This window comes from Erythrolamprus reginae, chromosome 1 (genome assembly GCF_031021105.1).
Source record: "Erythrolamprus reginae isolate rEryReg1 chromosome 1, rEryReg1.hap1, whole genome shotgun sequence".
In the NCBI taxonomy this organism is placed as follows: domain Eukaryota; kingdom Metazoa; phylum Chordata; class Lepidosauria; order Squamata; family Dipsadidae; genus Erythrolamprus; species Erythrolamprus reginae.
In genome coordinates, this window is record NC_091950.1 from 339,066,838 (window position 1) to 339,083,817 (window position 16,980).

The 16,980-nt window shown below is 39.0% G+C and overlaps 2 protein-coding genes across 5 annotated transcripts in view; both read left to right on the top strand.

The window, feature by feature from the left end:
* The window catches only part of CHRM3 (cholinergic receptor muscarinic 3), a 309,565-nt gene extending 292,629 nt beyond the window's left edge, over positions 1-16,936 (top strand). For all 4 annotated transcript variants that reach the window (XM_070734014.1, XM_070734015.1, XM_070734017.1 and 1 more), the window contains one exon: positions 13,020-16,936. In XM_070734014.1, the coding sequence (XP_070590115.1) occupies positions 13,039-14,835 (1,797 nt within the window). In that variant the 5' untranslated portion in view covers positions 13,020-13,038 and the 3' untranslated portion in view covers positions 14,836-16,936. The remainder of the gene's footprint in view (positions 1-13,019) is intronic.
* Positions 1-16,980, top strand: part of FMN2 (formin 2) — a 624,734-nt gene that overhangs the window by 342,886 nt on the left and 264,868 nt on the right. The gene's annotated exons all lie outside the window — the stretch shown is intronic.

A 16,980-nucleotide genomic window follows, 5' to 3' on the forward strand; every position in this document is an offset into this window, starting at 1 on the left:
AGCATACAAGTCTAATAAATAAATAATAATTGCCCAAGCAGAATCCAGGTCCATCTGAATCTAAGTGACTTTATCCAATATAAACTGCGCAAACTCCTCAGCTCTACTCTTCAGGGCTCCTCCTTTCTCCCTACATTAAGGAGGGAATGAGTCACCATAAATAGGGTGGCTGGGCACAAATCAGTGGATGCAATAAATGTAGAAAAATGTGAACACTTTGGCGCCCATATCACCACTAAATAAGTTCTAATAAAAGCTCTTAAAATTGTTGGGTCAGACTCAGAGTTACTGATCCTCCAGTGTCGCTCTAGACGTTTCTTCTGGTGCTTCACCTCCCGGAGCTCCTTAGTAAACCAGGAAGCTTTCCTGGATCCATTGCAGTAGAGAGGTTGCAAAAACACAATCCGGTCCAGTGTCCCTGATGCTGCCCTATTCCAGGCAGCCACCAGGGACTCAGCCGGATTGTAGACTAGGGAGTCCGGTATCACCCCAGGCTCCTTCAAGAACTCTTCAGGGTCCATTAGGCATCTGGGACAGAACCATTTAATTGGCTCCGCCTCCCTATGGTGGGGGAGTAGCATCCTAAAGTCTAATTTCAGCAGGAAATGATCTGACCATGACATGGTTGTCATGGAAGCCATGAACTCCTGAGCTGCATCTGAGGGATTGCCAAGTGATGGCAAATTGAAATCTCCCAGTACCATAAGCCTGGGGAACTCCAACAACAACCCAGCTATCACCTCTAACAGCCCAGGCAGGGCTGTTGTAATGCAGCTGTGAGGCAGGTACATTAACAAAAAGCCCACCTGAACGTCTGAGTCCAGCCTCAAGAGAAGAGACACACACACACAACAATCTCCAGGGCAGGGATCCTACGAGGACAAAGACTTTTCAGGACAATGACTGCCACCCCTTCCCTGGAGTCGCAGCTGATGTAAAACCTGAAACCCATCCGGACATATCTCTGAGAGGAGAGCACTCCCCTCTTGGCCTAGTCAGATCTCAATTTATGCATGCCAGGTCAGCCTCCTCCTCCAGAATTAAGTCCTGAATGAGGGGGGCTTTGTTAACAACAAACCTGGCATTATACAACAGCAACCTGAGGCCAGGGCCCTGACATCATAAGTTACCAGGTATACAAGAGGGGCCAGAACAAGTAATTGCTTTAAAACAGTGAGTCCTAGTTCCCCGAGAGCGACCTACCCCTTTCTTGCTATATCTACCTCTCCAGTTACGCTCGTAACACTCCAGCTCTCAATCACCGTAGAAATACCCTCTTCCAAATCTATGGTCCTCCTCCTTCCCAGAAGACTGGACTCCCCATGCATACCAAGCCAAGGGTTACATCTGAGTCCCCATCTGTTTCTGTTTACACACTCAGCAGAGGGAGCTCCATTTTTGCCTCCGGCTCACTCATTCTCCCCGAGACTCAGTCACTCCTAATCAATCCTGACACTCTTTCCACACATACATACTCACACATATACCCCCAAGATATAACCAATAAATTTAAACAGGTTGATAAAACAGGATAATAAAATTTGCATTATAATTGCAACCATAGGTGGCTTGAAATGATAGTCTATAGCAGTGATTTTCAACCTTTTTTGAGCCGCGGCACATTTTTTACATTTACGAAACCCTGGGGCACATTGAGTGGGGCGGGGGGAGGGGAGTTTGGACAAAAAAATTCTCTCTCTTCCTCCCTTTCGCTCTATTTCTCTCCCTCTTTCTTTCTCTCCCTTCCTTCCTCTTTATTTCTCTCTCTCCACCCCTCTTTCTTTCTCTTCCTTCCTTCCTCTCTTTTTTGCTCTCTTTCTCTCTCCCTCCCTACATCCCTCTATGTCTTTCTCTCTCTCTCCTTCCCTCCCTCTCTTTCTCTCTCTCTCTTGCTTTCTTTCTCTTGTTCTCTTTCTTTCTCTCTTGCTTTCTTTCTCTCTCTCTTGTTCTCTTTCTCTCTCTCTCTTTCTCTCTCTTGCTTTCTTTCTCTCTCTCTCTTTCTCTCTCTTGCTTTCTCTCTCTCTCTCTTTCTCTCTCTGAGCTTCGCGGCACACTTGACCATGTCCCACGGCACACTAGTGTGCCGCGGCACACTGGTTGAAAAACACTGGTCTATAGGGAAGTGAATTATCAGAAAGAAAACACCACCTTGATATGGACTGTCATTACGACCCATAATTGTGGCTTGCCAATGAAACATGTCCTTTCCAACAGGACCTGCAGAATATTGAACTAATTTCCTCCAGTGTGGGTGTGGGTGGGGGAGACAAGAAGGCTCAGACGGGGGAAACAAACAGACTCTGCAACAGGCAAACAGTTCTTTTTGTTTTTCTCTTTCTTTAATTCTTCCTTATGGGTTACCTGGAGTCTGCCAAAATACCCAAGCTACTCCTGGGCTTCTCTTGCAGAAGGGGGTGGGTCACGGAGATGCCGCCGATAACACAAGGGATAAAGCTTCTCCGCTCATCCGCTGCTCCTCACTGGCTCTCAGCTTGTAAAAGAAGCCAGGTTTAACTGGTATTGGCAGAGAGCTTCCTCCCAGTTCTAAAACCAATGACCCTCTTTAAGCCATTTCTGTAGTCTGCAGATGATGAAACTATGTGGATTGGAGATTTGATTGAAGAGTTTGTTCTCCCCGAAGGAGAAGACTGGCACCAGCACTGCTCGTGATGGGGGAAATGAGGGTGAAATTGTAAACCAGACTTTATCTTTTTCTTCAGTTGCTGCTCAGTGCCAGAAACCTGATACAAGCAAGCCTTCTACCTAGCTAGTTAGTTAGAAATTCATTGCTGAACCTCACTTTCTCTCTGACTTCCAAAAATAAAGGTTTGACTTTATGGCAGCTTTCTTCACCTCTATTTCTTCCTAGTGCTGATGACATTGTCCCACATTCTAAAATCTGTGGTCGCCTTGTGGTTTCTCATGCTGATGCAACATTGCTTATGCTTTCAATATCAGCCAAACGGACCTGGGAATGGCAATCTAGGAATCTTGGTAACAACTAAACTGCAGTAGAGAAAGAAAAGAAACAAAAAAATGGTCATAAGTTAACAATTCTCTAGGCTTCTATTCAAAGACACAGAATGTTGATACATACAGTAGTTAATCCTTCTGAATTTTATTTCAGGCATTAAAATGACTTTAAAAATCTTGCCAATCAAAACTATTCTGTGTTCTTATTTAGTAGATATTAATATTGATTTTAGGATACTGTTATCCTAGTTACTCTAAATAGTTAGCAATGTCCTCTTTCTCTAGTAGTTATAGGCCAAGAAGAAAGAAGCTGCTGCTGCTATGTTAAGAAATGGAAAAATTCTTTTCTGGTTAATGGCATTATATCTTTCAAGAGGCCTTGTTTAATCCCTGCAGACACAATTGTCTTACTCATTCTTTCTTCTTTCTGAGCTTCATGTTCAGACAGTTGTGACAAATTGTTATCTTTATTTTCTTTCTTCATTTTTTTTAAAAAAATCAAGCTGTAGCTTATACAGACCCCTTAAATTCTACATCCTTTTTTGTAGGATATTCTTCTGGAAATGGCCTCAGAATCCTTAAATTGGCTAATTCTGGGAAGACAATAAAAGATTCTGAGAGAAGCCACATTAAACTGTTTTCTATTATACTAATTGTCAAAAGGGAAACACAAATCAAAACAATTTAAAGCACTAGGTCGGGGCTGTCAAACTCTTGGCCTGATAGCCAAATTCCTCACATGCTGTCCCCACCCACACCCGCTTTAGCAAAGGGAAAAAAGTCCCCAAAGATCATGTGATGATGCCGTGATGATGGAAGTTTGACACCCCCACACTAGGTCATCACATAATAATGACCTAGGTCATCACTAAATAGACCAGGGTAGCTTTTGATCATGTATAGGACTTTGCAAGAACAAAATTTAAGAACATTTTTGGTTCAAAATATTATTCTTAATAGTAAATGACAACTTTTATTGTTAAAAAACTTTTTTTAGAGGCGTGCATAAGTGCACTAGCGTGCCTCCTGTCCCCTGTCCTATTGTATCTCCTATATCTTATATATAGTATCTACTATCCCTATATCTTTTCTTCTATTCTCTTATTGATATATGTTATTCCTATATTTTCACTTCTATTCTGTAATATATTTTACTTGCATATATCCTCTATAAACGTCATTGTGTATTATTGTGCATTGGACAAAATAGATAGATAGATAGATAGATAGATAGATAGATAGATAGATAGATAGATAGATAGATAGATAGACAGACAGACAGACAGACAGACAGACAGACAGACAGACAGACAGACAGATAGATAAACTTCTAATTACAAGCTATAAATAAAAAAATCATCTTTATGTTTGTAACCCTCAACAAGGCTGCTCCGTCTTAAACTAATTAAACGTACTATTTTGTAGTAAGAAATGAGTAAAATTCTAATTATGTTGTCAACTTAAAATTTACAGTTGTGTTAAATATTGATTTTTTTCCTGTCATTTTCATACATTCAACATGATTATTTCTGAAAGTATTTCTCCTTATGTGAAATACCACAGTCCCTGAGCAAGCCTTTAGTCCCTCATGGTGAATTACTTTTAAATCAGTCTTTTTATTCCAGGCTCATATTATTGTACAAAATTTACTATGCTAAATTGTAAAGTTACATTACACTTTGTTATAAATCATGAAATCCAAACTGTTTACAGTTCCAAATTGAAGTCTATTCCACATCAGATTTAACAGTGAGTTGGGATATTGTCGGAAGTTGTTAAGCTAATGTCAGTTGTTCTTTTTTTTTAAGTAGCCTGCATTAGTTTTGGTTTTATGATCCAAATGATTAATAGGACAACCTCTGAAGACTAGAGTGGAATAAGAGGCTGAGATAAATTATTTTCAGTCCATCGCTATAACAGAATCTTACCTCTTTTATTATATTTTTGAAAAAATAATGCCTTATTAGTTTGCTATTACTGCTTTGTGAAATTTTAGCAATGTAAATTGTAGCATGTGGGCACTAAAAACGGTCAGTTGAGAACAGCATTAAGCAGGGAGAGGAGAGGAGAGGAGAGGAAAGGAAAGGAAAGGAAAGGAAAGGAACAGGTGAAACAAAAATGGGAGTAGACCTGGCATTGTCTTGTGATGTAAAAACCACTGTTGTACAAAATTTAAAAGAATAACACTGTGGTGCGTTGTGTTAAATTGTTTAATATGAACTGAGATTTATAGGATAAGGTGGATCCATTATTGGTGATATCTGATACTCTTTCCTAGATTTTTAATCTTGATTTTAATGTTGCTTAATTTTTTTAAATTTGTCTTTATGGATTTATTGTATGTGGCAGGCTAAAGCCTCTGACTCCACATGAAGGCATCTCAACATGATGGCATCTCAAATAGCATCTCAGATGCTATTTGGGGCGATGACAGTATGCTGCCCAGAGTCACATATTGTGGGGTGGGCAGCCATGTAAATAGACTATATAAATATATAAATAAATAAACAGCAGTTACTACAGAGTTGTGCTTTAGCAAACATGTCCAAAAATTATCCCATATATATATATTCTTAGGTAAATTAAGTATGTTGCTGTTTATAGTTTCGAGAAAAATGTTCTCGTTACTTTGAAATTTAGCCTTTCTACAAAATACCATTGATTGCTATTCACAATCAACTTATATTACGGGTTCACTGCACCATCTAGTGGATACTAGATAGCTTGAATCTATTTTGTTCAAATGTTCAAATCATAAACTGGAGCTTTAAATGTAATGTAAATTTTAAAATTGGAAGGTTTTGAACCCCCCGCCCCCCCCCAAAAAAATTACTCTAATGTGGCTACCAACACACCCCAACCAAAAGGTTGGTTATCTGAATTGAAGATAACGTCCCTGCTAAAAAAAATATTCCCAAATATATACCAAATCCTACACTTTCTTAATCATGTCACCTAAGGATTGTAACCTGTCCTGGAGATTTTCCAAACCTCAATAAAAGTGAGGATTCCCTTGTTTAGGAATGTGAATATATGCATTAACACAAATGTACTAGTCAGGAGAGGGATTTTTTTTTTAAAAAAAGCATATTAAGATATTATTGCTTTGTTGCTTATTTCTCTATGCATAACAGTTTCTTTTATTCTTAACAACAAATGACTCCCACCCCAATGCAGTTACTTTTATTTAGTTTATATTTAAGGGGTTTTTTGGGTGGCTTTTTAAAAAGAAAGTTATAGTTTTATTTCATGTTTTTGTCATGGTTGACTGAATATTATGCATCAATTGGTACCTGCCCAAACAGTACTACAGTAAAAGCAGTAAGAATTGATTTCTGGTCCAAACGTACATTTTATACACTTCTAAAGTAACATATTAACTACAGTCTTTCAGTTCCTGTAATTTGCAGGTACAAATTGTATTTCTGGCCTTATAGTCTGTTTTCTTGTATTACATTGTTACAATTTATATGAAAGGTTCATGATGTTCTCTACCATATTAGGACACATAATACATTTATAAGAGGAAGAATCACAAGTATGTCCTGGAGGCAAAATAAGACCAGTGTATCATAGTTCCCCAGTCCTCCTCCCTGAGCCCCTCTGTCCATCCAACTACACTCTAAAGGACAGAACTACACCCTGCATCCCCTAATTAGCCCAATAATTTCAGTTGTGTTAATGTTTGTTAGCCCTATTACAAGTTTTTAAATATGTTAAAAACATAGTTGGCCTGCAGTCTCTTCCTTTGTTTCAAGGAGTAAATTTATCAGCTACCAATGAAAGCAAGTTTGCAAAGTCTCTGGCTATATTTTTAATTCATGTTAGACCATGGGTGGGTTCCTTTTACCTTTTCCTACTGGTGTGCATCATGACATGCTACACTCACACGCATGCATGAGGCCCCTTGCGCGATTTTACTTCCTTGCATGTTCAGAAGGACGGTTTTACTTCTGTGCATGCTCAGAGAGCTGAAAAATCACAAAAAATTACCCCCAAAAAATGAACAGCACAGACAGCACTGGAGCCGTGGCACCAAATTTGCATCATTGGCGGGCCATTACCGGAATGATCACACTGGACCTCACCAGTACAACCCACTCCTGTAGACATGTGGATATAGGCAAACTATCTGAGGCTCTCCCAACACCGAGAGTAGAATAGAATGGAATGGAGTGGAGTGGAGTGGAGTGGAGTGAAATAGAATAGAACAGAACAGAATAGAATAGAATAAGGAATAGGAATCTGTTGGCACGGATGTCAGGAGACGGGTGTTCATGCATATGTTTTGAGAGTGCTTGGTAGTGCAGAAATTTTGGAAAGAGATGCAGGGCGAAATTAATAGGATGTTAAATATAAAATGGGTGATTGCAAAGGAGATGGCAGTATTAGTAATGAGGAGGGATATGGGTGATTTCAGAGAAATTAAGGAAGCAGCTATAGAAAGCGCGCAGGCGGTAATAGTTTTAGGTTGGAAGGATGCAACAATATTTATTTATTTATTTATTGTTTGTTTGTTTGTTTGAGTTGAAAGGGACCTTGCAGGTCATCAAGTCCAACCCCCTGCTCAAGTAATACAAATGGACAATACAAAATTGGTACCAGTACATGTTGGAACACATTCAATTTGAAATTATTGATACTAAAATGAATACGATCAATGAAAATAAAGTGAAAAAACTGATGGGAAGATGGGACAGGGTTAGAGGTTTCATGGTCAGTAGAATTCAAGACTGAGTTATAAGGAATAAATTGGAATCACTCTATATTTTGTATAGACTGATTCCAATGTTCCTGGATTAAAATATTATAAATCAGTAAACCCTCATTTGGTGGAGGGATAGAATGAATGATGTTGAGTGGCAGGAGCACATATCACAGTGCACTGTTTTTTGTGTAGTGTGTTGTTTTTATTATATTATTATAAAAATTAATAAAATTTATTATTAAAAAAAGGAATAGGAATAGAAAATAAGGGAGTTGCAAAGGACCTTGGAGGTCTTCTGGTCCAATCACCTACTTAGGCTGGAAACCCTATACCACTTCAGACAAATGGTTGTCCTATCATTCTTAAGTCACAAAAATACACTTACACATCGTGCCATTAACTAATTTTACTTGACTTAAAGGCCTTACCATCCTCTCTCTAGTGGATTTCAAAACACTACTGTATTCTTTTTCATGATGGAGAGCCACAGTATAATTCAGTATTTCAATTCAGTTCAGCATAAAGTAAAGTTGCCCAGTTATAGGTGAAACTTTTCTATTCCATTTCTATCTCAAAGCCTTGTCTTCCACCATTGCAAACAAATAGATGAAATCAATACAGTGATACCTCGTCATACAAACTTTTTGAGATACAAACCCAGGGTTTAAGATTGTTTTACCTCTTCTTCCAAACTATTTTCACCTTAAAAATCCAAGCCACTGCCACTGGGATGCCCGGCCTCCGGACTTCTGTTGCCAGCGAAGCGCTCCCCTCCATGGGAAACACCACCTCCTGACTTCCGTGTTTTTGCAATGCTGCAGGGGAATCCCAGCAGCACAAAAACCGGCACTTCGCTGGCAACGGAAGTCCGGAGGTGGGATTTCCCAGCGAGGGGAGCCTCAGCGAAATCGTAGTATCACAAAAACACCGAAGTCCAGAGGTGGGGTTTCAAGGACCTCTGTGTTTTTGTGATGCTGCAATTTTGCTGAAGCTCCCCTCACTGGGAAACCCCACCTCCGGACTTCCGTTGCCAGTGAAGTACCTGTTTTTGCACTGCTAGGATTCCCCTACTGGGATTCCCCTGCAGCATCACAAAAACACGGAAGTCTGGAGGTAGGGTTTCCCATGGAGAGGAGCCTCAAGGGAATCCCAGCAGCACAAAAATGGGCGTTTCGGCTGGCAAAAGGGGTGAGTTTTGGGCTTGCACGCATTAATCGCTTTTCCATTGATTCCTATGGGTAACATTGTTTCGTCTTACAAACTTTTCACCTTACAAACCTCATCCCGGAATCAATTAAGTTCGTAAGACGAGGTATCACTGTATTTGGAAGGATGCATATTATGGCTAGGTCAGAGCCTAACCATAATAGAACCATGATTTCTGAGGGTCAGAAATATTTAGTCTTGGCCCTAGGTCATTATCAGTATTATGCAACATTTGGTGTTTCCTATAGCAACCTATAGTCCCTAGAGTTCATCTCAGGACAAACTGATAAAGCAAAGTCCACTGTGATAGAGGAAATACGCTTGTGGTAATCCTTATTTCCATAATTTAGGAACAGCTGCAAAGCAGCTCAGAAATTATGAAATGAATGACTCACAGAACCTGTGCAAGATAAAAGGTGGTGGTACGGGAAATGCTAGCAACTTTTTAATAAATGTGTTTAAATTGATGGCTAAGTTGTACTATTAATAGAACATGCTTGAAAGATTGTAATAGTGCATTTCATAAATGTTGATTAATACTTATGCAGTAATGCCACAGTGTTTATGAAGTAACAGACATCTTTGGTAGCCTAAAATTGAAAATAATTAAGGTTTAATATAAACTAAGAAAGTACATTTGATTTTTCCCCTTTTTTGTGATCTATTCTTGTTTAGAATTTATTGTCTAGTTTATTAATATTTTACCATTGATATTTTATTCCATAGCAATACAGACCTGCTTTAGTTCTACAATAGCATAAACTTTTATTGCATTGTAATAAACATTACATAAGGCATTATGATCTATAAATATTCAAATACATTGGTCAATGTTTAATTTTTATTTTAAGTATATAAAAAGATTCATACACCAACCAAGATTTTCAGTGTTATAACCAGATTATCAATTTGCATCCAGTTGCTAAGCAATACAATAATTCTTGTCAGATAAAACATTGTGGTTTCTTTAAAAAAAAAACATCATCAAAACAATATATATCTTTTCCTCCTCATTGAATTGTTTGCACTTTCATTTATTTTTCATAGAAACTAAATATTCATTTTATTTCTCATTAATTTTAGAAATGAAAACACACTATAATAGTTTAGTGGAATTTTTAGCACAAGGATTTGTCTACCCGTGCTTGAAAAACAGTATTTTGGACAATATTTAGGTCTTCTTTGGGAATTGTTGTTTTAAAATTGTGTCTCTTTTAAACAGCTCCAAACAGATAAGGTGCAGATATACAATACATTCTAATATATCTTTTACCATGTCAGGGACAGGGAAAATTCAATTTATCAAAAACATTCCAAACATGGTAAAATCACTCCTCATTTTACATGAGTAAGAGATTCAAAATTGAAAGTGGGTACAATTTAAGATTGTAATTCAAGTTTCAATCACAAAGTGAAGCAATTTGAAATTCTAGATTGGATTTTAAAGAAACCTGGGACAATGTGGAAATTTAAAAAATCTGAAGCTGCTTCACTTTTGAGTAGAGTGAATATGTAAGTTCTTAGGGAAGTGAAGGTTTGCTTCACTGCAAGGTGAAAGTCATACCACCCTATATGAAAGGAGAATTAACAAAACACAATTGATGTTGTTTTAAGACAGTTGACTTACACAGTGTTTAAATATTGCCAGAGAAGTTCACTTACTCCTTTTCTGCTCTGTTCTCATTACCGTGAATAGATATTAGCCTCCCTCCATTCCTCTCTCCCTTCTGTGATTCGCATTTGACTTCTCTTGTGTTTTTCAAAACAATGTCAATGTTTACATTTGATTTGGTATTTCATGTTTTCCATGAGCAGAAGAAGCTAATTTATCCTAAATAAGGTCATTGGTTTATCAGGCCCACTCTGTGTTTGTCTGTCTGTGCGTGCGTGGGTACAATGCCAGCAGCTCTTTGAAATCAGAGAAAGTGCCCTGTTGAGTCAGGTCATGTTGCTATCTGGATATGCTAGAATTTCAACCTTTTAAAGCAAACTCTTGGCACTTCTGTTACAACTGACGTGTGGGTCTTTTGCTTTTGTAAAGCACTCTGTGAACCAGATGCTTGGCTGGCAGGATGTTCAAACAAATGTTACCTAATTTATGAAGAAACATTGCAGATCTTATTCTTTGTTTGATGTGCTCAATTATTCTTCATTTTACTTCCAACATTTGACAGTATCTCATTTTACAATGCTTTCCTACACCTCCTGCTTTGGACGTACAATCAGGACATTTTTTCCCTACTTATTCCATATATTTGACAAGCTGCTTTGCCAATTGATCTAATCTCTTTTTTCCTCAATTAAAACATGATGCATTTGAAACAAGTTTATGAGACTATGAAAGCCGTGTGGTAATTTAAATAGGAAAGGTTTTTGCTACAATTAGGTAACTATGACGTGGCATTATCGTGAATACGTGGTATAATTTCAGTTTTGGCTTCCGTCTTTGACAGGGCTGATGTGTTTCTGTATTCTTCTTTATATGGGTTATTCATATATAAAATAAAAGACACCTGAATTGGCAATGCTACAGGTACAAAGAAACTGCTGAAATATAACCAGCTTTTTAATTGCACCAAGAAAGTAATATGTTTTACAACCTTTCCCCACTGCTGAGTTAAATTACCATTTGCTCATCCATGAATCAGCAGAAAACCATACCTGCATGAAATTTGCTGTCCTTCCACTTTTTCTGTTTCAAGCTACTCAAGGTACCAAAGTAACAAAAATTAACTGATTTTACCTTAAATCCAGTCCTGAATGGTTTCAAGATAGGGATGCTATTTTAAAATTGATACCACTAATGGACAATTTAAGACTGATTATTCTGAGTATTGATGAAGGCACCATCTTGGGGTGGGGGAAAGGTGTTGGGGCACGTTTGTGTCCTTGTTTATTGCAACTGGTTGATGTACCATATCCTACAAAGATGTTGACTAATTGGACTATAGAAGAGCAGCCAAGATTTTTAAAAAAGAAGCCAGAAATCTAGTTTTGTGAGAACTAATGGAAAGATTAAGTACTGTATTTAGCCAGAGAAGAGAAAATTGTGGGAAGACAACATAGTTATCCTCAAATGGTTGAAAGGTATCCAGGAGAAAATGGAAATTGGAAACATAGGAAAGATTTTATTCAACTATTGTAAGAAACTTTCTAACATTGGAATATCTTTCAGTGGGGGTCTTTGGCAGTAGAGATGCTTAAACAGAATTCAGACAATCATGTACAATAGGGGTCCCACACCCTGTTAAAAACCAGGCTGCAGGAGGGGGAGGTAAGTGTGCACGCTCACACAAGTGGAACAAGTTTGCACTCATACACGAAGCTCCATTCATGTGAGTGGAGGGTACTTGCAATCACATGCAAAGCTCCATTTGCATAAATGGAGCTTTGTGTGCTAGTGCTCTCTGCTTACCAATCTGGAGCATCACATGCAAGTACAAGTGCCTGGCACTTGTGTGAGTGGAGCTTCATGCACAAACACATGCACCCTCCTGTAGCAAATGAAGCTCCCTTCCTGGGAGTGGAGGGCTTTGCATCTTGTGTGCACACATCCTTCTGCCACTCATACACACCCTAACCAGGCCAGGCTGCCAAGTTAGAAATGTTGGGGACCGCTGTGCTACAACATCATCCCTCACTGGGTAGAGAACAGTTTTAGAAAATATCCAGAGTCATTGCAACTGTCTTATATTGTGAAACCAATGGGACTTACATTTGGCCTGGTTAATTGATGTTTTCTGTTTCTGCATAAAGGAATATCCCAAGCTAAAAGTGGCAATCGTATTACAGAGCTGACTTTGCTATCGGATCCTGACTGAAAGTTCAATTGTAGCATCGAAACAATAGACTTTACATCTCTTAACTGTTAAACAATGGCCTCTTGTTCATTCACAGTCAAGGGTGAGGTCAGCAATAAAGTTAAACACTTATTTCAAGTTCGATATATGGGGAATTTGGGGACAGCGTAAGTGTTGAGGACAAATGTTTAAGGGGTTTTCATCACCCATTCCACAACAGGATTTAGCTACTTAATGTTCTGAATAATATGTTTTATGGTAGTAATGATGCTGCGTGTGCGGTCATAAGTATGTTATTTACATGCCATTTCTTTCTTTTAACCTTTTTGCAGAATATGTCAGAATGTCACAATGATCCCGTCTAGCAACAGCACAATCCCTTCGTTGCTTCTAAATGTCAGCGCCTTCTGGATTCGAGATTCCCAGAGAAAAGGACTTCCCAATGATGCTCCGTTGTTTACCAGCACCTACAGCCCTTCCCACACAAACGAGAGCTTTTTCTTCACTACCACAAACATGACCAATGTGTCCAATGCTCCTCACGATCCTCTTGGAGGACATGCTGTCTGGCAAGTTGTCCTGATCGCTTTCCTCACTGGCATTCTGGCCCTTGTCACCATCATCGGAAACATCTTGGTGATTGTGGCGTTTAAAGTCAACAAACAGCTAAAAACGGTTAACAACTACTTCTTGTTGAGTCTTGCTTGTGCGGACCTGATAATTGGTATTGTTTCCATGAACCTTTTCACCACATATATAATCATGGGCCGCTGGGCTATGGGAAACTTGGCCTGTGATCTGTGGCTTTGTATTGACTATGTGGCAAGCAATGCTTCCGTCATGAACCTGCTGGTCATCAGTTTTGACAGATATTTTTCCATCACGAGGCCACTTACCTACAGAGCTAAACGAACAACCAGAAGGGCTGCAGTGATGATTGGCTTAGCTTGGGTCATCTCCTTCATCCTTTGGGCTCCTGCTATTCTGTTCTGGCAATATTTTGTTGGGAAGCGGACTGTCGAAGAGGGTCACTGTTATATCCAGTTCCTAAATCAACCTGTCCTCACATTTGGCACTGCCATAGCTGCCTTTTATTTGCCAGTTACTATTATGAGTATCTTGTACTGGAGGATATACAAGGAGACAGAGAAACGTACCAAAGAGTTAGCAGGACTCCAGGCTTCTGGGAGCGAGGCTGAGGCAGCGTGCTTTGTCAACCAAACAGGAAGTTCTAGAAGCTGCAGCAGTTATGAACTGCAGCAGGAGAACACAAAACGTACCAAACGAAGAAAATATGGGGGCTGCAACTTCTGGGCATCATCCAAGAGCTGGAAACCCAGTTCGGATCAAGTTGATCAGGAGCATAGCAGCAGCGACAGCTGGAACAACAATGATGGCAACGCTTCCCTTGAGAACTCTGCCTCTTCTGATGAAGATGACATTGCCTCGGACACGCGAGCCATCTACTCCATTGTACTAAAGCTTCCTGGACATAGTACAATTCTCAATTCTGCAAAACTGCCTTCATCAGAAGACCTGCCTGGCTCAGAAGATGAACTGCAGAAGTTGGACACAGAGTCAAAGGATCAGAAACCCAAAAGGCTTCATCCACAAAAGAGCACGGATGATGGGAATTTACAGAAATGCTTTCCCAAGCTTCCTGTTCAACAAGCATCTGCAGTACACACAGGAAAGGCTTCAGACTGCAATTCCACAGGGATGAAGGCATCTAATGCCTTACCTTTGTCATTCAAGGAAGCCACCCTGGCCAAGAAGTTTGCCTTGAAGACAAGAAGTCAGATCACCAAGCGAAAGCGAATGTCACTTATCAAAGAAAAGAAAGCTGCACAGACACTTAGCGCCATTTTGTTTGCCTTCATTATCACCTGGACCCCATATAATATCATGGTCCTGGTAAACACATTTTGTAACTGTATCCCAATAACAGTTTGGAACCTGGGGTATTGGCTTTGCTACATCAATAGTACAGTGAACCCTATGTGCTATGCACTGTGTAATAAAACTTTCAGAACCACATTCAAGATGTTACTGCTCTGTCAGTGTGACAAACGTAAACGACGTAGGCAACAATACCAGCAGAAACCATCAGTCATTTTTCATAAGCGGATTCCACGGGAAACTTCATAGAATAGCATTTTTTAACCACAGTAATAAACATTAAAGGGAGGGTGGTTGCTGGAGCCAACTACATATCTTCAAAGATGTGAAGGTAGCAGCCTGGTGTATGTATCCTGTTAATACTTCCCTGTATACTGTAACAGTTGAAGCCACACAAAGCAAAAACAAATTATAAATGTATTTATTAAAGAACAATCAGATATCTGAAAATTTATCTACACAATTCCAGAAAACTGCATACGAAACTATGAGTGATCTATTCAAGTCCTGCACTTGTTAATCCATTCTGGGATCTCAGGAGAGCACACACGTAGCTAGCCCACTCCCAATATGTTTTTTTTTCTCTGATGAATCTGGGAGGATCCAGTATGTCACCGATTGGATTGATCTATTTCAAAATGTGGGTTTATGTGTGTTCCGAATACTGTACAGATGTCCCAAACATTTTAGAGCTTCCTATCTTCTCCTTTTGTAGGTATAATGACACTTTGTTGACTCAGTTTATTAAATAACCTGTGCAGGGGACATCCCATGCACTCAGCATTTGCTCTCTGTTTACAGGAAAGATGAGGTCTTGTCTTTCTCAGCAGTAATTACCATCACTATGGGATGTGAGCAGCACAAGGGGCCTTGAAAAGAGTTTTTCAGAACTTGTTTATATTGTATTAATTCGGTCAATCTTAAAATTGTAACTCCACAAAGTAATGTTATGTTCATCAGTGAAAAATTTCCAAAGGGTGCATGTTATCCCCGGACATTCAAACAGAAGAACAGAGTATGTATATTTTTCAAGTAGAGATATCCTTTAAATATGCAGAAGGCAGAATCCTCACAGGAATTTCAACTTCGTGGAAAAATGGGTACAGGATTGCTTTAAATGTGAGGTTCATAAAGGGACTTAGATTTTTCAGGACAGTACCCAGCGTAGCCCTGGGAATCTCTTAAGCTGTAGAAAAGCTGGGACAGAAAGGCACATCCTTTCTACAAATTTGATGGAGGGAAGTGGGGGGAGAAAAAAGAGAAAGCCTGAGAAAGAGGCTTAAAAGCAACAAAAAGTCAGGTCTGTGTTTATCCTGTGTTTTTGTTGAAGCGTATGACGAGGACAAAGAATCTATGGAATAAGCACATTACTTCTTCCCAGCTGTCTGCATCAGGCACGCTCCCAAGGAGAATGCACCAGAGTCTTGTCTCTATTTTCTGTACATTGAAAGGCATTTTAGACATGGGATAAAATAACTGTATTTTTTTAAAATAACAAAATGGCACTTTCAATAATGCTTGTCGGTTTTGAAAGCTTCTGTTATTATTATTATTGCTGTTTTTTTGTTTCAAACAGTAGTGGAGATTTCCAGTTTGTGCAGTACAATGTCCCAAGTGAATGTAAGTTGTTTGCCAATTCAAATAGCTAAGCACCTTCTCAGAAAGACAAAAAAAAAAAAGGGCTGTAAAGTAGCTGAGACACAAGCAGTGATCCCTCTTATTTATCAGTTTGGTCAGTTCAGCAGAGCTTAGACATGATCCCCCTCCCTCCCTGTTCTTAGCAACTCCGGTTGGTTCATCCAGGGCTGTGTGCACAGGAAATGTTCCAGAGGGGTCTATGCCCCTGGTGTACTTTGTAAAAGTCAAGACATGCCGGAGGAGAGGACTGTACTTTAAGCAATTGTTTCAGACAGGATTTCTTTACATTTTTTTTTAAAAGCAATTTTGTATATTACATTTTCAATAAACCAAGAGTTTTATGGGGCTTCTCCCCACTTTTTTTTTTCATTTTTGATCTGACACTCAGATCTGACAATTAAAAAAAAAACCCAACAACAACTTCCTTTATGAAAAGAGGATTTAGTGTTGTGAACACGGAACTGGTATAAAAGCTGCTTTTGTATTCAGTGTGAGATGGTGTTTACAGGTGATTTTGACAACAGTGAAAGTATATTAAATAGTGTCTGTGTATCTGAGCTATTTAATTTTGTGATCTATTGACATGAAGAAATATTTATATACATGAAATGCCACCGAAATGTTTTATTTAAATGTTGATAAATATTGCTCTTTGGTCTTCAACTGTAATGTCCTTTTCAAGCAGATCATAAAAGTGTTCTTGAAACATGAACACGGTTTCCAAGTTTGTGTATCACAGATTGTGGTAGGTTACAT